Genomic DNA, 23,835 nt, shown 5'->3' on the forward strand with positions numbered 1-23,835 from the left:
AGATTGCTGGCACTGTTAAGAGATGAGGAAACCAATGCCGGAGGAGGGACCATCACCTCTGCCTAGCCGGGGACAGGAGCATGAGGCTCCCGCGGCTACCCTCCTGCCAGGACGCTGGCCTGCTGGTGCTGCCCGGGTGTCAGCTTTCTCTACCCGGCTGGTGAGGCTATCCTGTTACAGCTGCCTGGCCTGGAGGGGGTGGGGGGATTAGTATCCTGGACACACACACACACACACACACACACACACACACACGCGTGCGCGCGCACACAAGCAAGCACCGCCTGATGCTGGTGTCACCCAGAATACAAAAGGCCAGTCAGTGGGGGGAGGTGCTGCTCTGTGGGAGGCACTGAGGGCAAGGCCTGGCCTGCTCCCCACACTGGCTGAGGGGGGGAGGAAGAGCTCCCCTGTACCCCGCCTCGTGTCAGGGTGCTCACAGGTGCTCCCATGGTGCCGTGGCCCTATGTCTACCTCCTTCCAGGAGGCCCACTTGTCACCCCACTCGGGGAGCAGGGTAGGCATGAGCCCATGAGCCATGACGGCCCCCTCCCCACACTTCACTGTCTGTCCAGGAAGGCTCTCAGGCTGATCTGACATTTCACCACATGCCCTCCCCCGAATGCCCCACGCTTCCTGTCCCTTGGTTGCCATAGAAACCTCTATACTCTGGTCAGCAACTGACCAACTCTGGATCTGCTAGCTCTGCTGAGGCCTCTCCGGTCAGCTCAGCAACCTGGCCTCTCTGGCCACTCCCCCAGCACTGCTCTGAGAAGTGGCTTCTCGCCTCCGCTGTCACCTTCCACACACCACACGGCAACCTCTAAAGGTCACCGGAGGAGGCCCCACAGGGTTATCACACTGATGGCAGCAGAGCAACATGGTAGGGGGCCTGAGGGGAGCCTGCTGTACCCCAAGAGACAGGCTGGGAAGGGTCCCTAGGGACTGGGGAGCTCAGAGGTCACCCTGGGAGGAAGAGGCAGCAGCGAGAATGCAGTGGGGTGCCCACGCTAGCAAGGATAGCCTGGCCCTGGCTCTCCTGCTCAGTGCCCTGCGTCAGTTCCAGTTACAAGACACCAAGGGCTTCAAATGCCACGTCTGCCTGCTCCTGCTGGGTCTGAGGAGTAGGGAGAGGGTGTGTGAAGCTTCCAGCACACCTGGAGGAGGGCAGGGGCACATGGGACCCAGGGACGTGGGAATTTGTGCCACCCCTTGGGGTTTGTCTTGCCCAGTGGCATGGGTGGGGGGCCCAGAAAGGGAAGCAGGAATCCCCAGGATAGCCGCCACCCGCCACAGGATAGCCGCCGCCCGCCACAGGAGGAAGAGAGCGGCGCAGCTGGAGCATGGGGTGCCAGCTGCAGCTGTGAGGGATGCCTCTCCAGCGCACCCCTCTGCCCTGAGCCCCAGGGTCCCTGCCTCCACAGGTGGCCCCAGAACACAGCCAGGGTGTGCACCCCACTCTGGGCAAGGCCTATGTGCCTCCTCTTGAGGGGGAGTCTGGGAAGGGCGTGTGGGGCACCCAAGGAGGAGCAGGGCCCAGATGTCTCCCCAGGGGGCTGATGGCCAGAAGCCACTTCTGGCTGCTCTGCTCCCAGAGTCCCTGGGATTAGTGGGGAAGTGGGGGTCAGCCGGGGCTAGTGAGGCAGGGTCCCAGATTCCCTCAGGCCTCTACTCACTAAGAGGGCCAAGATGGTCCCACCCCACCCCCTCCTGCAAAACAAGCCAAAGCAAACACAGCCCAGTGCACAAGAGGGAACAGGGCTATGACAGTGGGAGGCAGCAGCAGGCTGGGGGTCAGTGTGACCCTTTCCTTTCTGACAGGCCTCAGGACTCTGGCAGGGAACCCCTCTGCTGGGGGGAATATGTCACTGGTGCCTACCCCCCCAAAAAAAAAAAACTGAACTCCTCCCTAGGCCCACCCAGAGAAAAAGAGAGAGGCAAGAGAGGGTAGGAGGCAAGCCCCTTCTTGACCTGATCTGGAAGGTGATCTGGGTGGGGGCCGGGGTCCCCCTGGGCAGGCGCCCCAGCTCTGGTTCCAGCCTGCCTCCGGCCTCTGGTGGAGCAGCTCCTAGTTTGGAGAGCGAGTCTGAGCTACTACCCTCCTCCCCCTCGCCACCCTCCCCCCTCCCCCAGCCTGAGACAGCCGTTATGAAAATAACCCAATTGGTAACCGACTAGACTTCCTCTCCCAGTGGTGGCTCTGGGCTCTGCATTGAGTGGGGTGGGCGGGCACATGCACCCCAGCCTCGCCTCCTGGCTCTTCTTCCCCAAGTCCCCAGAGCCCAGCTCAGCCTGGCTCAGCGCAGCCCAGGCCCAGCGACAGTGTGAGGCCTGGGTGTGTGTGTGCTGTGTGTGTGTGTCTCAGACTGGCTCCCCCTCTCCCTGAAGCTACTGCCCAGGGAGCTCTCACACCCACTGTGCAGCTTCTTCTGGGGTCTGGGGCAAGTGCCTGGCTAAGTGCTGGCTCCAGATGAAATAACCACAAATATAAGCATCTGTCTAGGGTCTCACAACTTACAAAGCACTTTTTCACAAACATTATCGGACAGGCAGCAGGGAGGTCCCTGCGGGAGAGATGGGGCCTGTGACTGTCCCCAGCTGGGAAGTGGTAGCATTGGGACACTCATGCCTGGGTACAAGGGGACCTGTCAGAGCTGCCCTGACTCTTGTCCAGAAAAGGCAATTCCCTGACACAAAGACAGAGACACACACACACACACCCTGCCCCAAACGTCATCCCCCCACCCAGCTCACACTCCTGGCTCCCCAGGTTTCAGTGGCAGTTCGCAAACTTCCTGATCCCAGAACCCCTTGCGCTCTTAGAAATTACTGACAGTCTCTCCCCCACCAAAGGCTTTGCTATAGGGGTGACAGCTATTGTTTGCTATTCTAGTAATTAAAACTATTAAAGTACTTCTTCATTTAGGGTTTAAAAAAAAGCCTGATAAACAAAAACTTTTTTTTTGGGGGGGGAGACCTTGTATTTTCCTGGAGAAAAAAAAGTGGTCTGGGAGGTGGTGCAGTGGATAAAATCGGACTTTCAAGTATGGGGTCCTGAGTTCAATCACCAGTAGCATATGCACCAGAGTGACGTCTAGTTCTTTCTCTCTCTCCTCCAATTCCTCTCATTAATAAATAGAATACAAAAAAAAATGTTTTTGAGAAAAAGCTGGAAGAGTAGCATTGTTTTAACTTTTGTGAATGTCTTTCTTGAGAGGCGCTGGTAGGATTCTCATATATCACAAGACAGATAGGCAGTCTGTCACGATAAGTTGTTTTGGTCGAAGTGCAAGAAGAAAATTCTGCCTCATGCTGTCCTGTGGTTGGGGGGGGGGGCAGGATGGAGAAGTATCTTAACAGCCCTTTTAGGCATTCTTCTCTGCCTGGGCCAGGCAATGGCGAACTGCATGACCATGTGTAAGGACCTGGGTTCAAACCTCTGGTCCTCACCTGCAGGGGGAAAGCTTCACTCACTACCAGAGAAGCAGTGCTGCAGGTGTCTTTCTTTCCAGCTTCTGTATGTCCCACTTCCCCCCTTCCCTCTTGATTTCTCTGTCGCTAGCCAGTAAAATAAAAATAAATATTTTTTAAAATCCTTTTGTTATTCCACCAAGATATGACAATAGTAGCTTCTTAAAGGCTAGTGGCAGTGTGGGATCAGAAATCAGGAGGATGAACTTTGCACCTTGCACTATATTGCATTTTGAATTTTACAACATCAAGCAACGGTCATTAGAAAATAGTGGTTTACAGAGTTACTCAGGCCTTCCAAAATGTTGATCCATTTCCTTAGGTTAAAAAAAAAGAAAAAGGGGGAGTTGTGCTAGTGCAGGTGGTCCAAAGCACAAGGACCAGCGTAAGGATCCCGGTTTGAGCCCCCAGCTCCCCACCTGCAGGGGAGTCGCTTCACAGGTGGAGAAGCAGGTCTGCAGGTGTCTGTCTTTCTCTCCCCCTCTCTGTCTTCCCCCTCCTCTCTCCATTTCTCTTTGTCCTATCCAACAATGACGATATCAATAACAACAATAACTACAACAATAAAAAAACAACAACAAGGGCAACAAAAAGGAACAAATAAATATTTAAAAGAAAAAGAAAGTCGCTTCACAGGCGGTGAAGCAGGTCTGCAGGTGTCTATCTTTCTCTCCTCCTCTCTGTCTTCCCCTCCTCTCTCCATTTCTCTCTGTCCTATCCAACAATGACAACAACAATAATAACTACAACAATAAAACAACAAGGGCAACAAAAGGGAATAAATAAAATAAATATTTAAAAAAAAAAAGAAAAAGAAAGAGGTAGGGGAGACAGCATAATGGTTATACACAGAAACTGTCATGCCTGAGGCTCCAAAGTCCCAGGTTCAATCTCCCATGCTACCATAAGCCAAGCTAAGCAGTGCTCTGATAAACAACAACAAACACCACCCATGTTTGCTGATATCACCGGTGATCTCATCCCAGGTCTTTTAAGTCCTGGGATCTTCTAGACAGAGGATATACGAGGTTGCCAACCTTCACTCAAAAGCTCCAGTGTTACCGTTAGCAACAACTGATAGTGTTTGTACAAGTGACAAGTTCACTTCATTCATTTTTTGAGAAAGCAGCTGTCAAGTTCCCAGTTCTGAATAGTTTGTCTACCAGGTCCTCTTTCCGGCTAAAATGGTGTACCTGGAAAAGTGACTCTGTGGCTTGAGACCCAGTCACAAAGTGCTTGTCAAGATGACATCCTAGCGGGGCCTGGCGGTGTTACATTGGTTAATCAAACATAGAACTAAGCGCAAGGATCTGGATTTGAGCCCCTGGCTCCCCAACTGCAGGGAGGAAGCTTCACAAGTGAAGCAGGTCTGCAGGTGTCTATCTTTTTCTCTCCCTCTCTATCTCCCCATCTCTCTCCATTTTTCTCTGTCCTATCCAATAAAAAAATGGAAAAAATGGCTGCCAGGAGCAGTGGATTCGTAGTGCTAACACTGAGCCCCAGCAATAACCTCGGCGGCAAAAACATTAACAAACAACATCCTAGCTGGTCTGTAGCTAAAGTGCCTCATATCTATTTCATTTCATTTCAGATAGAAACAAATTTAGAAGGAAGGAGGAGATGGGGGGTGGGGGGCAGAGACATCGGCAGTACTGCTTCACCTGTAGTGAAGCCTTCCCCCCTAAGGTGGGTAAGGGGCTTGAAACCAGGTCCTTTGTACTACACTGTGTGTGTGTCCTACTAGGCGTGTCACTGCCTGCCCCTCTGCCTGATGTCTATTTCACATTTCTCCATGTGAGGTACCTGGAAAGATAGACAATCAGGGACTTGAGTGTTAGAAGATGACTAACCCGACTGCATTCTTGCTGCCCTGCGCATGGAATAAAGGGTACAGTGGGTCCTGGTGATGTGGGAGCCCCCGACAGTGCCCATGTTCTGTCCCAGCAGGTCTGTCTCCCGCTGTTTCCATGTCATCAGTGGAGATACTAAGAGGCACCGACTGGGACAGCTCTGAAAGCAGTGTTACAAAAATAGCTTTGACTTTACCTTGCTCCTAGAAAGGTCTAGGGCACCTTCTGGCAGCCGAGGGTCCAGAATGCTTTCTGCATTCTCCAGAGCCTGGTGAAGGTGGACTCTGCAGGGTCCCCTCTGCCTTCACATAGACCTTTGGTTCTCCCCAGGCCAACGAGCCCCTGCCCCCACCATCTGCGTGCGCCAGGCTCGCTGCTGTTCTCATCATACGTGGCACTGCCTTCTGCCCAGAAGACTGGCCTCCTTCCCGATCTGCCATCAGAGTCCCACCTGCTCAGAGCTGCCCAAGCCAACAACACGTCACTCCCACTGATGACCTTTCACTGCCCACTTGGCTCTTTCTGCCCTGACCCCCAGTGGTCCTGATTCTCTGAGTCTTATCTCTGGGGCCCAGGAGCCAGGGTGGCGGGGGGGGGGGGGGAGGGTTGCTGAACACGCATGGTATGGTCAACACAGTGGGAACCTGTGTTTACTTCTGACCAGCAGGAGGAAGGAACAGGGAATTCCGAGGGGGAAGGGCTTCCTCCACCTGCAAAGCCACACCGAAGGGCCACCACAGGGCCCAGGCTGGCCGGGCCACTTCTCTTTGTTGGGAGCAAGGGAGGAAATCGGTGGCGCTTGTTTCAGCAGATGCTGCCCCCTCCCCGCCCCGCCCTGCCCCAAGAGCAACAGCTGAGGTCCTGTTCCGGCTGGGTGCCACTCCGTGTTCTCCTTGTGAAACTCGGACGGCAGGATCTGCTGGCTCGGCTGGGTCAGAACCTCAGTTCTCTCGCAGAGACATCTTTGGTCTCCCCTGAGGCCTGCTAGCCGGCAGGGCCTGGGGACGAGCGTGCAGAGTGAATGACTGACTCATCCTTTGCAGCCTCCTCTCCTGGCCGTCCTCCCACCGCCCCCAGAGCCCATTCTTGGGTGCCCACCCCCAGCTCTGTGCCAGCAGCCGGCAGACTGCCCAGTCTCCTTGCCAGCTCCCTCATGCTTTCCACATGGTAACAGATGCGCAGCCCACACCTGGGTGCCAGACGCCATGCTTTTAGCACACAGATCCTGACCGAAGGACTTGACTTTCCTGGAAACTGACTGAGCTGCTACCCATTTTGCAGATGAGGAAACGGAGGCACAGGGAGATAAGTGTGTGGCTGTGTACCTGTGAGTGGGGGAGATGGGGCTCCCCCTACCCCCACCCCTGGACTATGCTCTCATCCCTACTCGGGGCACTCTGGCCCCTCCACCTGCAATGTCATACTCCTCCCCTGCTTAGTGAGCTCTCTGTCCTTTCCCTCTGTCTTTGCAGAGCTGGCTCAGATGCTGGCTTTGCCGGAAAGCATCCCTGGCCCTCCCCACCGCCCCCAGGGAGGGGTTCTCAGCTCCCACGCTCCGGCCTTTCCATTGGGGTTACTCTGGGTCACCAGCACTAGCTCACCCGTTTGCATCCCCCACTCGATTGTGAGCCCCTGGGACGGTAGTACTTGCACCCAATTGGGGGGGGGGGTTTTCAGGCAACGGAATCTGAAACGTGAATGGGCTCAGCTTCAGGGACGGGGCAGAAAGACTAGATGGCAAAGGCTGCAGACGGGCTCAGTGACCACAGAGCCAGCTCCTGGGGCCTTCTGCCAGCTTAAGGTAGCTGGCTGCTGGGCTAGGCTGAAAGCGATCCTTGATGGGAAGGTTGATACAGTTCCCTGAGTCCCCCTGCCCCCTAGGCCCTTTGTGACAAGCCCCTTCTCCTGTGATGGTTCCACCTGGTGCTGTCTCCTATACCCGTGGCCGGGCCCTGTTCCCCATCTGCCAAGAGATGCAACCCCCATTCAAAATTTAGCTCCCTTCCCAAGTTCCTGGGCGGCTGCTTCCTCCTGGGCCCACAGCCTCACCCCTCCATGCCCCATGGGGGCAGAACTCTGCTCCTCAGAGGCAGACCCTGTGCCTCATGTCTCCTGACACGGCAGGGGACACAGTCTGTGCCCTGGATCTCGACGCTAAGGCTTGGCAGACTGTTGCCTCCAACCTTGAGCTGGGTCTTCTACCTAGTCTGAGCCTCAATTTCCTCATCTGGCAGGTGGGAGAGCCCCCACTTTATCTTCTTCGAGACTGTTATAAGCTTGAAAGTCCACGCTTGTTCATGGTAACCAATCACTGTTAACCAAAACTTAAAGGAACTCCAGAGGCAAAAACAAGTAAATCAGGACAATTGCTGTGAGGCACAATTTGGCAGCCGACTACACGTCAGCTGCCACTGCACCAGCCCAGACCAGGCACAGCTGGAGAGAGTGGACACGGGCCAAAAGCCAGACCAGCCTTGCAGGGGTGACGAGCCACACACCACCACAGCACCCTCAGTGCCACGCTGGGTGAGTTAGCGCTGCACAGTGACAGAAAGGAGTAGTACATGGCGTTTAAAGCGGGCTTGCTATGCTCGTGTTTCTTTTTTTTTATTTATTCCCTTTTCTTGCCCTTTTTTTTCATTGTTGTAGTTATTGTTGTTATTGATGTTGTCGTTGTTGGATAGGACAGAGAGAAATGGAGAGAGGAGGGGAAGACAGAGAGGGGGAGAGAAAGACAGACACCTGCAGACCTGTTTCACCGCCTGTGAAGCGACTCCCCTGCAGGTGGGGAGCCGGGATCCTTAGACCAGTCCTTATGCTTTGTGCCACATGGGCTTAACTCGATGTGCTACCTCCTGACTCCCTCTTTTTCTTTCCTTAACGTTTAGATACAGAGACAGAAGCAGAGAGAAGAGTGAAAGAGACCACAGCACTGTGGCCTCTTCCAGTGCAGTGGGGGAACTTGGGTTGTTAACTCGGCAAAGCAGTGCACCACCCATAAGAGCCAACTCCATTTGCTCGTGTTCATACTGCAAGATAATCGCATCGCTCTTTTTTTTTTTTTTTTAAAGATTTTATTTATTTACTGATGGGAAAGATAGGGGAGAGAGAAAGAACCAGACATCACTCTGGTACATGTGCTGCCAGGGCTTGAACTCAGGACCTCAAGCTTGAGAGTCAAGCGCTTTATCCACTGCGCCACCTCCCGGACCACAGTTGCATCTCTTTTGTCTCGGGACGTGGCACAGTGGATAAAGGCTTGGACTTGCAAGCACGGGGTCCCAACTTTAATCCCCAGCACTGCATGTGTCAGAGTGATGCTCTGGTTCTCTATCATGAATACATTTTTTTCTATTTTATTTAACAGGATAGAGAGAAATTGAGAGGTGAGGGGGAGATAGAGAGGGCTAGTAAGCTAGACACCCGCAGACCTGCTTCACCATTTGTGAAACATTCCCCCTGTAGGTGGGAGGCAGGGGTTTGAACACCGGTCCTTGCACTGGGTGATAAGTGCGTTTAACTGAGTGCGTCACTGCCTTGCCCCCTATGAATACATTTTTTTAAAGGCTGTTTTAATCTCTGAAGCAATGTGGGCACCGTTTAAACTCAAACTATATTGAGTTGATGATGTATTTTTCTATCTTCTTCTCTGCAAGAATGTGTCACGACTTTCCTGACAACCCAGTAGATGGCATACCACTTAAGTCAAGCACAAAGCCAGCCAGTACAGTGCCACTTGTTGCCATGGTTGTGTACTCAAGCAGGAAAAATATGCAAGCAGGCAGCAGACCACAGACACCAAAATCAGGCTCCTGGCTTCCTCTGGACAGGGAGCCACAGGGCCCCCACGCCTACCAAGAGTAGACACTGGGATCATGGTGAGACTGACCGTGGTGGGTGCCGTGTGACGAGTTGCTTTTGTCATTGCTGGCTATGTTCATGTTTTTTAAAAAGACCCCCCCCCCCCAGAGGGAGAAAGGCTCCCTTGGGTGAGGGATGCCCTGGGTGGGCCTCAGTCCAGAACTCATGCAGATCCCTTAGCTGTCTTTAGAGCCCTGAGTCTGTGGGCCGGAAGGAAGGGCTCCCCGAGAAGGATGCCTCTCTGGGGCAGGCTGGCGGCAGGCGGTGTCAGTGGGGTGTCTACGTGGGTTGGGGAGCAGGAACCGGCTTGCCCCCTTTCACAGCCGCCCCCGTCTTACTGAAATGTCAGCAAGCTGGGGAAGTGGGGGTGTGCGTGTGGAGAGTCGGCAAGCTATTAACCCACACGGTGCTGAGGCTTAGTGGCGGCTCTGGCTCCCAGACAACTATTTTGGCGCGTGTTGTGATGAAGCTCAGCCCCTGCAGGAAGAGGCCTCGAACAAGGAGGCAGAAGGCTCTGGGGTGCTCCCTCTCTCTTCTTCCCCTGCAGCTCTTCCCATGTTCCCATGTCTCAGCCTACCCACTGGCCCCAATGGGGGTGGTTGCAGGGACTCCTCTGGACAGCTCTCTTCTGTACCCTGCACTCAGAAAACAAAGGAAAAGGTCACAGGTTCACCCCTGTGCCCCAGATCCAGGCAGGCACCGGGTCTGCAAGCCTGGCAGGGAACACCCTCAGTGTTCCCTGCCCCTGAGCTGGAGTCGGGGAGTGGGGTTCTCATGCCAGCCAGACTTCTTTCCTAGTCTAGGAGCAAGAAAGGACAGAAAGGTCTGCAGGGTGGCCTGGTGTTGGGCAGAGATCCTCGGGTTTGGGGCTTATGAGCCTCTGGGAAGGTAAATGGGAGTAAACCCAAAGTGAGGATGATGGGAGCTGGGTACACTCTCCCACTCTGGGGACTGCTCAGTGCCAGACACGTGCAGGGGTGCATAGGGAGGGGTGGTAGCCCCTAGGCCCACTCAAACCTGTCCTCCACCGCTCAGCCCTGTCCAGTGGCCCTGCCCAGGAGGGGGACAGAGAGGAAAGGTGGGGTGGGTGGGAAGGTAGCGCTGCCACAGAGCACAAGACTTACAAGTGAGAGGGTCCAGGTCTGACACCCCCCCCCACACACACACACACACACTTCCAGCACCTGCTGAGACTTTGGTCCAGTCAAGACCACCACACTGGGCCTCAATCTGCAGGGAGGAGAGGAGCAGGACTCAGGCGAGGCATGAATAGGTGTCAGGGGTTCCACCAACCCTGTGCCTTCTAGCAGGGCTTCAGAGCAAGTGGATCCATCCACCTGGAGGCCATGCCTGCCCCGTCCTCCCTGCAATGGTGGGCTGTCGCCCCCTGGTGCTGCTCTAGAGATACTTCAGGGTGAGTTCTGGGCCAGCTTCCGGCCTTGAGGCTCCAGCCTTTGTGGGGGTGTATGCAGAGAGGGGACCAGTCCCTGCTTCCTCCAGGGAGCCTGTTCACCTCAGCAGCACCTGAGGGTGCTGAGAAGCTAAGGAGGGCAGCTGCTCCAGGTCTAGGCTCCACCCCTGCCCTCAGCACCTGGGCTGCTCATGGAATTAGCCTGAGCAAGACAGACCACTCAGAGCAGCTCCTCTGTTCCCAGACACCCGGGCGCCAAGGGTGCCAAGGACAGGACCATGCCTCCGAGCGTGAGGCCTCCCTCAACATATCCCTCTCCAGTCATTGCTGAGCCAGCCCACACTGGGGTGCTCCCACTAGGGCTACCCGCTGGGCACCCTCTGCCAGCACAGGCTTCCTGACCAAATTCACTTGGGGCCCTGTGGCGTCACCTCTAAATGGGACCTATTGTTTCAAACTAGTTCCACAGGTGTGTTTCCTGCCCTCTGAGAATGGGTGACTTTCAGCCTTGATGAAGGGCAGCGGTGGGCAGGGGCGGCTGAGCTAGGGCCCCGGCTCCCAGGTGCCAGGGAAGCTCTGATGCCCCTGGAGTGCAGCACCGGCTAACCCAGAGTCTGGGTTGGGCCTAGGCTCGGGGTGTGTGTGTGTGGGGGGGTGTCCTCTCTGCAGGTGGACAACGGACGGGGGAGAAGGAGACAGAGTGAGCGTTCCTCCCCTTCTGACGGACACCCTCTCCCTTTATTTCTATGGGACTCAGGCCATTGTGTTTTTTTTTTTTTTTTTTTTTTTTCCCAGACAGAAAAAGACAGAGGTGAAGACATGAAGCTTCTTCCTCCATTTGTGTGCTGGCTCCTCCCTGGTTCCTCCTCTGTGGTGCTGGGCTAGAACCTGAGAGCTATTTCTGACCACCCCTTAGGCTGATGGAACCTGAAAGGTCAGGGTGCAGGAAAGCCCATTTGTCCTGAGGGTAGGGCAGGGCCTTGACTCCTCTTCCCAGAGGTGGCTCAGCCTTGTCTTTTACTGGGCTTAAAAATAAATAAAATAAAATAAAATAAAATAAGGAGCTGGGTGGGTCTGGAAGCAGATAAAGAGCTAGACTCCCAAGCACAAGTTCCCACGTTTGAGCCCTGGCATAGCAAGTGTCAGAAACAACCTCCGGCTCTCTTTCTCATAAACAAATAAATCTTGCAAAGGAGAGGAAGGGAAGAAAAAGGGTGATGGAAAACTGCTCTACAGACTCCCAGTAGGTGAAACCAGTTGGTGGGGGCGGAGGTGGGCTCTGTGGAAGAAACCAAGCCAGCAGTCATTCAGAGACTGCTGGACAGGACAGGACCCGGGGTGGAGACAGGCAGCTCAGGTCCATCACTACCTCTCCCCAGCCCCCAGCAAACACAAGAGCCACCACCCAGCTCTTTTCCTGACGGCCCCTGCTAGAGCCACTTACTCATCAGAACCCTCAGGTGTGTGGGGGGTGCGGGATGGGATATGCAGACTGCATTTCCCGGGTAAGCAGCAAGCGCCGGGTTTAGCAAGCCTGGAGTCAGGAGAAAAGACGGAGGGCTGGTTTAAACTGGGGCAACTGAGCAAAGTGGCAAATGACCAAGTGGCATTCAGGGGCAGTACTCAGGGCTTGTTCTTCCCCCTTCCTCCAAAGCTAGTAATGGGAGGAAGGCCAGCTCCAGGAGGCAGTGGGTTTCCTGAATCCTTAGGTGGGGGGGTGGGGGTGGGGAAGGAGGTGCTACCCCCACTACCCTCTTCCAAACTCTCCTGGGTTATAGGAACGTGTTAACGTCTGACGGTCCCCCTACACAGTGCTCTCACTCAAGACCATGCTCAGCACCCTGCCAGAGGTGCTGTCTGGGTTTCTTCTCATTAAGCACCCTATTAGATTCCAAACCATTCCCAGAATGATGTAATGCCATGCTTCTCAAACTTGGTAGCACTTGGGAAGCTTGCAAACATACCCAGCCCCCCCGCCCCCCATGAATCAGAGGTGCTAATGGTAAGATCTAGGAATCCACACTTCCTAAAGCTCCTGGGGTTACTGTGCTGTTCCATCAGGGGACCTGGGACAGAGAAAGGGATGTGGGCTTTGGAATCAGACAAGAGTTCAAACTCTCTGTACCTCTTACTTGCTGAATGGCTATGGGCAAATGGATCTCTCTGACCCAAGGTTCTTCTCCATAAAATTAGAGAAATAGCAGACAGGGGCTGAGGGTGGAGGCTGTGCAGCAGTGCTAGAAAGACCTGCATGTGTGAGGCTGTGGGTTTGATCCCTGGCGTCACGTATGTCAGAGTAGGTGCTCGGATCTGTCATGAAATAAATACATCTTTTTAAATGGAGAACTGGCATTGATCCTGCTGAACTTAAGAGAATTATGTAAAGGTACTTGGTTCTTTTGCTGCTTCCTCCTCCTGAAGGTTCTACCCTTGCAATCGAAAACCTGTGCCCTTCAGAGGGGGCCCAGGTGCAGGTCAGAAGAGCTCGGCACTGGGTAGTTGCCATGTGGGCAAAGACAGGAAGCTTCTGGCAGACTCACTCCCGCCTACCCCCTCCAGAGCCTGCAACACTGGAGGCTACATCCTGCAGAGCCGGGTGTAAACTGTTCCATCTTGCAGGGCTGTGGGTGACAAAACAGAGGCCCAAGAAGCTCGGCTCCCTGCCCTGTTTTTGGTGACATTGAAGCCTGTGTGGCTTTGCGAGCACCCACTGGGCTCCATCTGCCAGTGTGAGAATCCAGGCTCTGGGTGCCTGTGGCACCACACTACAGGTGCAGAACACCGGGTCCTGGCCAGAGTGGGGCTGGCAGAGAGGGCACTGGGCAATGCAACAAAGAAGGAGAAAACTGCCAGTGTGATTCGGTGGGTAAAGTCTCCTCTGGGAAGAACCAAAGCAAAGCTCAGCGGGTAATGCCCCGAGCCTTGGGAACTGAATAAAGTGAGAGGGCAACCTGGAGCAGGGCAGCGGTCAGTGATGAGGAGGAAGGCCGGGGAGCAAGGTGAGGTAGCCCTGGGGCCCCAGCTCCGCGGCCGGGGTACACCTTACACCCTGGTAGCACTAGCAGGAAGCGGCTCCCAGCCAAAGCGGCACACATGTCATGCACTCAGCCTTTCCACACCCTGCCCCCTCCAGGTCCTCTCAGGGGCCCTGGTCCAAAGCCCTGTGTCCCGGGCAGGCACTAAGATGGTGACATCTGACGCGGGGGAAGGGGGCAGGAGGGAGCTCGGGCGGGCAGCACAGTCCAGCTTGCAGCCCAGCTGGGGCGAGAGATGCCGGCTGCCCAGCAGAGCCGGAGGCTGGGCTCAGCCGGCAGGTCCACGGCAACCGGAACAGGTGCCCGGGGCTCCCGTGCAGGCGAGTAGTGACCGGCTCCACCGCGCCAGGCTCTGCCCGCGCCACGGACCCCGCCGACATGCCGAGGCCGGCGCGATCGTCCCCTCCGAGTGCCAACAGGGTCAAAGGGCGGACGGCCGGTCCCGGGGGTCGCGGTGCCGGCGTCCCCGCCGGGGCCCCCCGCCCGGTGTCAGCACCCGCGGGCTCACCTGTGCCCGAAGAGCCGCAGCCCCGGGAAACGCCGTTTGCTCAGGCGCCGCGGCGCCTTGTCCGGCTCGGGACCCGCGTCGTGCTCGGAGCCGCTGGACGAGGCGGAGGCCGATTCGGAGTCGCTGCTCCGCGCCTCGGGGCTGCCGTCCCGCGGCTCCATCCGGCCCTAGCCCCGGCCGGCGGCGGGCCCGCGGGAGACGCCCATGCCGGGCCGGCGGCCGGGCTCAGCAGCACGCCGGCTCCGCGCCGCCCGCCGAGGCCATGGCGCGCACTCGCTCCGCCCGCCCCGCGCCGCGCGCCCCCGCGCCCCACGCCCAGGTGCCCGGGAAGCGGCCGCCGCCGCTCCAGGAAGTGCCGCCAGCCGGGGCCGGAGGACCCCGCATAGCTGGCCCGGCCGCTGCCTGCCGCCGCGGAGCACGCCCCCTCGGCTGCGCCGCCGAGCCGACCCGCGGCGCCCTCTGCCGGCCGGCCGTCGCGCCGCCACGCTGCGCTCCGAGGGGCGGGGCCAGCGAGACCACGCCCCCACAGAGGCCGGCCACGCGCCGCCTCTCCCGAAGCCCCCTCCCGCCCGCGGCCCCCAGCCCGGGACCCCCGGGCGCGCCCAGCGCGCACCACTATCTCCTCCGCCCTTCCAGGTCACATCCGCCGGGACAAGTCGCCCTCACCTAGGGGCGCTCACCCTCCCTCCCGACCCCAGCCTCTCACACTCAAAAATCTGCACCCAGACCAAAGTCCCTGCCCCAGCCCCGCACAGCAGAGAGCACGAAGGGTGTTCACGCAGAGGCCTGTTCTCACGGCCACCATGGTGGTCCCGCAGCCTCCCGCACCCCAGCACACAGTCCTTCCCTTAACCCGCGACGCGTGCTCTCTGGGAAGGCACCACACACCACTTGCACCCCCAGATGGGCATGGGCACGAGAAGCAGACTCTGCCACATCCACCACCTCCTCTGAGCGCACATGCCCCACCGCGCTGGACAGCGTGCCCCAAGGGGAGCAGAGGTTGAACCCCCTCCAGAAATAAGGAAAGCAGCAACCTGAGAGGTGGCACACTGGAAAAAGCCTTGGACTCGCAAGTATGATGTCCTGAGTTTGATCCCAGGTATTCCAGGTGTCAAGAGTGATGGCCTGATTCTCTCCCCCCGCCCCCACTAAATAAATATTAAGAGAAGCAGTTTGGAGCATGGATGTCACGGTGGTGGCACAGGCATGACACTGACCAGGGAACTAGCCGCTCAGGAAGCTTCTGCTGGCTGCTTTGGGGTTGACAAAGGGAGGCCCAGGGGCTGAGGCGCTGCCTCCCTGCTATCCACCCACACCAGCTGCCTGCCCCTTCTCAGGGCTCCTCTCTGCAAAGCCACATCCTCCATCGCCTTCACTTTCACCCTGTGCCTCTGCCAGCCACTCAGCCACTGTGGGCAAGCCCGTGGGTTCAAGAACTAGGCAGTGCACAGGGCTCAGAATCTTCTCCCAGCTCCTTTCAAGTGCCTTGTTTCTGGAGATCTGAGACAGGATGGTGGGGCTCCAGCTCTCCAGCCACCAGCTGGAAGAGGGGAGTGAAACTTGACACGGTCACCCTAGGGTGCATGGGTGGGTGCATGGGTCTTTTTGGGAAAGTCAGCTGGTACTTCTGACACCCAACTCTGTGAGAGACCAGAGGCAGCTGAAGACCCCATAGCATCCAGCAACACACTTCTATGGGGGCATCCCATTTCAAAGCCCCCTGGCCAACTCACTGTCCTATGAGTTCAGCCCTCCACAATGCCAAACCTCTTCTCAACCCCTGTAAGACACCAGAGCTCCTCTTGTCCTGCCCAGCACTTGTTTTTTGGCCCTATCTATGGCCTCCGCACGGCAGCTGGACAGTGGATGGGAGGCAAGCCCAATTCTGCCAGCCATGTCTTTCCAAATAAAGTACTTGTCTGGTCCAGGGGTCCTATGCCTGTCCCTGAGCCCCCACCCCCACTCCCAGGGTACCTACTGTGTCTGGGAGGCCTGGGCCGGAATCTGTGGCACATCCCAGGAGCGGTAGCGCCACATCTGCCTCAGCGCCCCCAGCCACTCCTCTTCTTCCGTGGCCAGTGCCTCCTCAGGGCCCAGAGCTGTGGCCTCATCGCAGCCTTCCCCAGGACTGTGGCCAGCCCCCTGCACGCTCATCCTGCCCAGCGACTCTCTTCCTCTTTCGGCACTTCCTGACCAGGGGGCCCTGCGAGAGGCCAGCCCGCTGCCCCAGCAGAGGACCACAGGCCGCCCAGGCGCCTTCCGCTGGCGGGCCAGCAGGCTGGCTGGCAGGCTGGCTGGGAAAAGGAGCTGCCTACTCAGGAGGGTGAGAGGCAGGTGGGGACAAGCCTGGCTGGGCAGCCCTGTGGAGGAGTCACACCAGGCTTCCAGGCAGCCACCAGGCTTGCTTGGGCTGGAATCTGAGCATCACCCCCAGTCTGACTTGCCTCTCTTCTTCACTTTCTGATCTGCACCTCTAGGTTCTGCTGAGGTCGCCCACTGTATCTCACAACCAGACCTGGGACATTGGTGGGGTACCTTGCCCACACACTCTGCCTCCATAGCACCTCTGTGAGTGCTCTCATCATCCAAGATGGGGTTGGGCATTCGGGACAGTGGCAGAAAGGAAAGAACAATCAGGGTGGGGGTCAGAAGATATGGTTCATGTCCCCTTATAGCCACTTACCAGCTGTGTGACCTGGGTCAGGCCCTACACATCTGAGTCACTTGATATCCTTTTTGGAAGAAGAGAACACACAAACAGATAAACAGATGCATATGGGGGGGGATTTCTGAGTTGTTGCTTTTTTATCCTTGAAAGGGAAGGGGACAGCAGTGAAGTGTGAGTTCATGGAATGTTGGGGGATTCAATAAGAGGTGAAAGGGTTTACTATTATTTTTTAGATGTTTATTATTGTCTTAATTCATAAGACAGAAATTGAGAAGGGAATGGGGAAATAGGGAGGGAGAGGGAAACACCTGCAGCACTGCTTCACCACTCATGAACCTTCTTCCCTGAAGTTGGGGACCGGGAGGCTTGAACCCAAGTCTTTTGCTCATGGCAACGTGTGTGCTCAACCAGGTATCCCATTGCCTGGCCCACCATTATCACTATCAAGATCATTTAACCAGAGCAGTGGCTCCGCTCTGATTTATGGTGGTAGTAGGGATTGGAACTGGGTCAAGGGCTTAGGCACGAATGTCTTTTTTTTTTTTAAAGATTTTATTTATTTATTAATGAGAAACATAGGAGGAGAGAGAAAGAGCCAGACATCACTCTGATACATGTGCTGCCAGGGATTGAACTCAGGACCTCATGCCTGAGAGTCCGATGCTTTATCCACTGCACCACCTCCCGCAACACACAAATGTCTTTTTTTTGTGTAACCATTATGCAGCCCAGGGTCTACCAGTGAATCCATTCAACCAGTATTTACTGTCTGCCTTCCATGTATCAGGCACATGCCAGAATCTCCACAGTGAGCAAGGATGCAGGATTCTCACTCCTAATGCTTCAGTTCTAGCAGGGAGCCGTCTAGGAAAGTAATCACTGATAACTGGGATGCTTGCCAAGGAGACAAAAAACAAAGTTGAAGTGGGGCCGTTTATTTAGAGACTCAGGTCTGAGAAGTGAGCAGACTCTGTGACTCATTGGCAGGACAGCCTTCCAGGTGCAAGGGACCGGAAGAGCAAAGGACCAGCTCCAAGAATGTATCAGAAGTGTCTGTGGGCTGACAGTGACGGTAGGCTGAGCCAGACTTTGAAGCCAGCATGAGTATCTAGTCAATACACAGGTTTGTTGTTTGTGTGAAGGGCTGGTCCCGGGTGGGAATCGTCCCCTCCTCAAGCACTCGTTAATCACACTGCTCTATAATTAGTTCCTTCACTGTAGATGTGTTTGTTACCCCCAGACAAACTGCAAATTTCTCGAGGACAGAAACGATGTTAGTTCAGTTTAGTTCGGTAAACATTTACACCGACAGAGCCTGCAGATGCAGGAATGTGCTCAGCCCTTAGGAACCTCCATCTGGTGCCATAGCCACCTTTGTGCCCCTTGTGGCAGGAACATATTTCTCAATAAATATTTGTTTAATAAATCATGCGATGCCATGAATTATTAATAGCCAGTCACCGTAGAACAATAGCAGAGGTTCTTGGTTGCATCTGTGCCGGAAGCCTCTGAATCCCTCTAAGGACTTTCTGCGGGAGATCTTGTTCTTTTTCCTCTTCTGGCAGATGGGGAAACTGAGGCACAGAGCTGCTAAACTCTCTTGCCTGCAGCTGTCTATTGGGGGAACTAAGAGCTACAGCTCAGATCTCATGCCCTTAAATAAGTCATCCTGTTATCTCTCTAGGGTTGGGGACATAGCAACATGATGTCCCTGAGGCTTGGTGCTCCTTTGCTCAGTGGCCCTGAAGTGACTACTGATTAGTCTCTGAAGCTCTCAGGGGGTCCCCTATAGTGTGACCCCTCAGAGACCCTGTCAGCCTGGTGAGGGTCTGTTCTAGAAAGAGGCTGTGGCAGGTCCTCTTCCCTTTCCTGGGGACTGTGCAAGAAGCCTGAGTAGTTAAACAGAGGAAGTAGGGCTGGGCTTGTTTTCCATCGAGGCTTCTGGCAGTCCTGGAGCTATAGTGAGCAGGAAATGTGGCTCCTGAGGGGAAGTGGGGCAGGCTGGAGGCCTGAAGCCCAATGGTTCTGCTCCTCCACCCCCCACCCCCAAGGCCCACCCCAGCTGCTACTTCTGCAAGCCCTGAACACTTTCCAGATGGGGTGGAAGGGTGAGGATGGAGGGGACAGGTGCACAGGGCTGGGGAGGAGAGGACGCCCTTGGCAGTTCCTGGGACAACATGTGACAGCACCAGGGATCTGAGTACCCCTCAGGACTCACCCCAACACTCACAGGAAGAACAATCTGGGTAATAAGATTATTCTGGGCTCCATTGAGGCCCCAGAGAGTGAGGTGTTCTACTTTCCTTGGCCCGGATGGGCATGTGGGAGCTGGGGAAGAGAAATGTGCCAGGGCACCAAACACATAGCACATGACCTGGACAGGCTCTGCTCTCAAAACCAGCCCAGACAGTCTCCTTGGTCTGACCTTCCAGGCTCCTTCTGCTCTGGTTCTTTCCTTTTCTGCCTCTTGGTTCAGGCTTTCCCTGTGGCGATGTTCTCTCAGCTCATGCCGTGCTGGGTCTGCCTCACAGCCGGTACACGCTCAAGGCTTCTTCCCTCTTTTTTTTTTCATACTCCTTCATTCCATTCTGCCACCCCTATTCTGTCTGTGCTGTTCTCCTTGCCCTGATGGCATTTCATGTCTGCTCAGATCAAGATCTTCATCTTGGGGATTGCTGTGTGAGAGAGACCCTGGGATCCAGCCCCAGCACCACATAGGAACACCAGAGATGGAAGCAAGAGGAACTCCATGGATGGTGGAGCAGTACTGTGGATCTCTCCTCTCTGTCTCTCTTGTCAAATCCCCCTTCTCTCAAAAAGAAATGAATGAAAAGTTAAACCTGCAAATGTTATTCAGTAGTGTCATGTATGAGAAAGATACTAGGTTCACTGTTATGACCTACACAAAAACAAAACAAAGCAAAACAAAAAAACCCCAAATCTTGTTGGGGCCAGGTGGTGGCACACTGGGTTAAGTGCACATAGTGCAAAGCACAAGGACCCGTGAAAGGATCCCAGTTTGAGCCCCCCAGCTCCCCACCTGTAGGGGGTCTCTTCGCAAAAGATGAAGCAGGTCTGAAGGTGTCTATCTTTCTCTCCCCCTCTCTGTCTTCCCCTCCTCTCTCAATTTCTCTCTGTCATATCCAACAACAACATAACAGCAACAACAGAAATGGAAAAATGGCCTCCAGGAGCAGTGGATTTGTAGTGCAGACACTGAGCCCCAGCAATAACCCTGGAGGCGAATATATATATCTTGTGGCCTAGCAGGTGGTGCAATGGGTGAAATGTTGGACTCTTGGGCACAAGAGTCTGACTCTGAGACTTGGCATCTCATGTGCCATAGTTATGCTCTGGATCTCCCTTTCCTCTCCGCTCTGCTCCTCTCCTCTCCTCTCTTCTCCTCTCCTCTCTCATTGGTAAACAGATAAATATATATTTTTTTAATTTTTATTGTCACCAGGGTTATTGCTGGGCCTTGGTGTCATCACTATGAATTCATTGCTCCCGGGGGTCATTTTTTTTCCTTTCTGTTTTTATTTGACAGAACAGAGAGAAATTGAGAGGGGAAGGGAGACAGAAAGGAAGAGAGAAAGATAGATACAGCAGACCCGCTATGAAGCAGGGAATCAAACCCCCCACCCCCTGCCTCCTGCAGGTAGGGAGCAGGGAATCAAACCTGGGTCTTTGTGCATATGGGCACTTAACTGGGTGTGCCACTGCCTGGCCCCCTAAATAGATAAGTCTTTAGGGGGAAAAAAAAGAAAGAAAAAAGATCTATGTGGCCTGGGAGGTATACTAGCATTGTGTATGCCAGAGTGATGCTCTAGTTTTCTGGATCTCTCTCTCTCCTCTAAATAAATATTTTTTAAATTAGTCAAAATTTATTTTATTTTATTTATTTATTTATTTTAATGAGAGAGATACAGAGAGAAAGACACGTATATAGAGACCAGAGTACTGCTTAGCTCTGGCTTATGTTCGTGCTGGGATTGAACCTCAGAGCCTCAGGAATAAAAGTCTTTTGCAGAACCATTATGCTGCCTCCCTAGCCCTATTAATATATATATATTTTATTATCTTTATTTATTTATTTATTGGATAGAGACAGCCAGAAATCAAGAAGAAGGGGGTGACAGAGAAGGAGAGAGACAAATACCCACTGCAGCCCTGCCTCTGGTCCTTGCTCATTGTAACACATGCCCTCAACCAGGTACACCACCATTCAGCCAGTAATGTATCTTCTTTTTTTTCCTCCAGGGTTATTGCTGGGGCTCGGTGCCTGCACTATGAGTCCACTGCTCCTGGAGGCCATTTTTGTTGCCATTGTTGTTGTTATTATTGTTATTGTTGTTGTTGGATAGTACAGAGAAAAATTGAGAGAGGAGAGGAAAACAGAGAGGGCAGAGAAAGACAGACACCTGCAGACCTGCTTCACCTCTTGTGAAGTAACCCCCCCCCCTGCAGGTGGGGAGCTGTGGGCTCAAACCAGGATCTTTACGCTGGTCAGGTCCGTGCACTTGGCACCATGTGTACTTAACCTGCTACGCCTGCTCCCTCCAATTTTTTTTTTTTTTTTGTTAGGAAAGAGAGAAATGGAGAGAGAAGGGGAAGACAGAGAGGGGGAGAGAGAAAGACACCTGAAGACCTGCTTCACTGCCTGTGAAGCGACTCTTCTGCAGGTGGGGAGCCAGGGGTTCAAACCGGGATCCTTACTCCGGTCCTTACGCTTTGCACCATGTGCGCTTAACCCACTGGGCTACCTCCTGACTGCCCCGCCCCCATGTATATTTTTTTTCCCTCCTCCAGGGTTATTGCTGGGCTCGGTGCCTGCACCATGAATCCACCGCTCCTGGAGGCCTTTCCCCCCCCCCCCCCTTTTGTTGCCCTTGTTGTAGCTTCGTTGTAGTTATTATTATTGCCCTTGTTGACGCAATTCGTTGTTGGATAGTACAGAGAGAAATGGAGAGAGGAGGGGAAGACAGAGAAGGGGAGAGAAAGATAGACACCTGCAGACCTGCTTCACCGCCTGTGAAGCGACTCCCCTGCAGGTGGGGAGCCGGGGGCTCGAACCGGGATCCTTACGCCGGTCCCTGCGCTTTGCGCCACATGCGCTTAACCCACTGCGCCACCGCCCGACCCCTCCCCCCCCATGTATTTTTTTAAAGAGCATGTGGCAAAGAAAATAGTTCAACTTGTAGAGCACAGGGCATGCATGGTTACGGCTCCTGATTTGAACAAATCCTATTGTTGCAGTGAGGCTCTGACCTTTCTCTCTTTCCCATTTACCATGTGCAACTCCGTCTAATATGAAATAAACAAATCTCAAACAATCTCCATCCTTCAGTCCCCAGTCCCAGAAGCAATAATGGGAAGGCGGAAAGAGCCCCCATCTACTTCACGCCATCCTTGCTGTGTGACTCTAGGCAAGCCACTTAGCATCTCTGGGTGGGGCCAGAAGATTCCTCAGTTCTCACTTAGCTGACAGTTTCATTTGCTTCTCCTCCCCTTGGCTGCAGGAGTTCACTCATTTATTATTCATTATTTTGTACAAATACTTATTGAGCACTGTTGACTACTGTGTCAAATGCTGCTCCCCAGTCAGCTTGCCCACCCACCCCGCTGATTTATCAGCCTCTCATTTTTGTTGCCAACAAGATCCCTGAATGGTGTATGAATTTTTATGCATTCATCTTGTCTTCTTGCAGCAGTTTGTGTGTGTGTGTGTGTGTGTGTGTGTGTGTCCATTTTTTTTTTTTCTTTATCTGGCAGGTTCAGAGAGAAACTGAGGAGGAAAGGAGAGACAGGGAGGGAGAGAAAGACAGATGCCTGCAGCCCTTCAACACCACTTGGGAAGTTTCCTCCTGCAGGTGGAGAATAGGGGCTTGAGTCTGAGTCCTTGCACATGGTAGCGTGTGGTTAACTAGGTGTGCCACCGCCAGGCCCCTGCAAGCCCGTCTCGAACCCTGCATTGATCCTCGCCCTGTGCTGTGTGCTGTGTGCACTCAGTCACTTCTGGTGGAGGGGAAAAGAGGGATAGAAACCAGTTTTCAGTTTGCACGGGCAGTGAGGCACCCTATACTTTTTGAGTCCAAGTCCTTCCCAGCAGCTAAGACTGTGACCCAGGTGCCTGCTGGAGCCTTTGGGGATTGGGCGTGGGGAACCAAGAACGACCCAAGAGCGACTGCTGACCACTGACTCCTGACCAGGGGCCAAGCCACTGTCCCCACAGGGGAGACAGAGGTGACTGTGCCAGGCTGCAGGTGCCTGGCTAGTGACAGAAGGAAATCTGACTAGACTCCTTTTGGCCAACCTCATTAGGGTCATGAGGGGCAAAAAACTGGGAGATAGCTCACCCAGTAGAGTGCACACTTCACCATGTGCCAGGACCAGGGTTTGAGGCCCCGGCCACTACAAGGGAGCATGTGCAGAGGAAGCTTTATGAATGGTGGAACAGTGATGTGGTGTCTCTCCTTTTCTCTCTGCTTCTCACCCTCAAATTAAAAAAATAAATAAAAAGAAAGAAAAAAATGCAGTGGACTTGTATAGACATGAAGCCCCAGAGAAAACTCTAGTGGCAATATGTCAATGAATAGGGGCCGGGTGGTGGCACATCCGGTTGAGTGCACGTACAACCATGTGCAAGGATCCAAGTTCAAGCCCCTGGTTCCCAGCTGCAGGAAGAAAACTTCACACAAGTGGTGAAGCAGGTCTGCAGGTATCCATCTTTTTTTCCCCCTCTCTCTAGCTCCTCATTCCCCTCTCAATTTCTCTCTGTCCTATTAAAATATAAAAAAAACAAACCACTGGAAATGGTGATTTCTTCATGCAGACACGGAGCTCCAGCAATAACCCCCCGGTGGCAAAAATAAATGAATAAAATCTGGGCTCCTGGAGGCAGCACAACAAATAAAATGCTGTACTCTCAAGCATGAGGCCTCAAGTTCGATCCCCAGCATTGCATGTGCCACAGTGATGCTTTGGTACTTTCTCTCCCATAAATAAGTAAGTAAATAAATCTTTAAAAA

At 54.3% G+C, this 23,835-nt stretch overlaps 1 protein-coding gene across 9 annotated transcripts in view; it reads right to left on the bottom strand.

Moving 5' to 3' along the window:
- Positions 1-23,835, bottom strand: part of DGKZ (diacylglycerol kinase zeta) — a 48,750-nt gene that overhangs the window by 15,054 nt on the left and 9,861 nt on the right. For 2 of the 9 annotated variants that reach the window (XM_060176509.1, XM_060176505.1), the window contains exon 1: positions 16,118-16,308. The exons of 2 other annotated variants lie outside the window; for them this stretch is intronic. In XM_060176509.1, the coding sequence (XP_060032492.1) occupies positions 16,118-16,293 (176 nt within the window). In that variant the 5' untranslated portion in view covers positions 16,294-16,308. Of the gene's footprint in view, positions 1-14,136; positions 14,538-16,117; positions 16,309-23,835 lie in introns of those variants that run through there. 5 more of the 9 variants (XM_007519087.3, XM_007519085.3, XM_060176501.1 and 2 more) reach the window with 4 other exon arrangements.

Source organism: Erinaceus europaeus, chromosome 17 (genome assembly GCF_950295315.1).
Source record: "Erinaceus europaeus chromosome 17, mEriEur2.1, whole genome shotgun sequence".
NCBI classification, from domain to species: Eukaryota; Metazoa; Chordata; class Mammalia; order Eulipotyphla; family Erinaceidae; genus Erinaceus; species Erinaceus europaeus.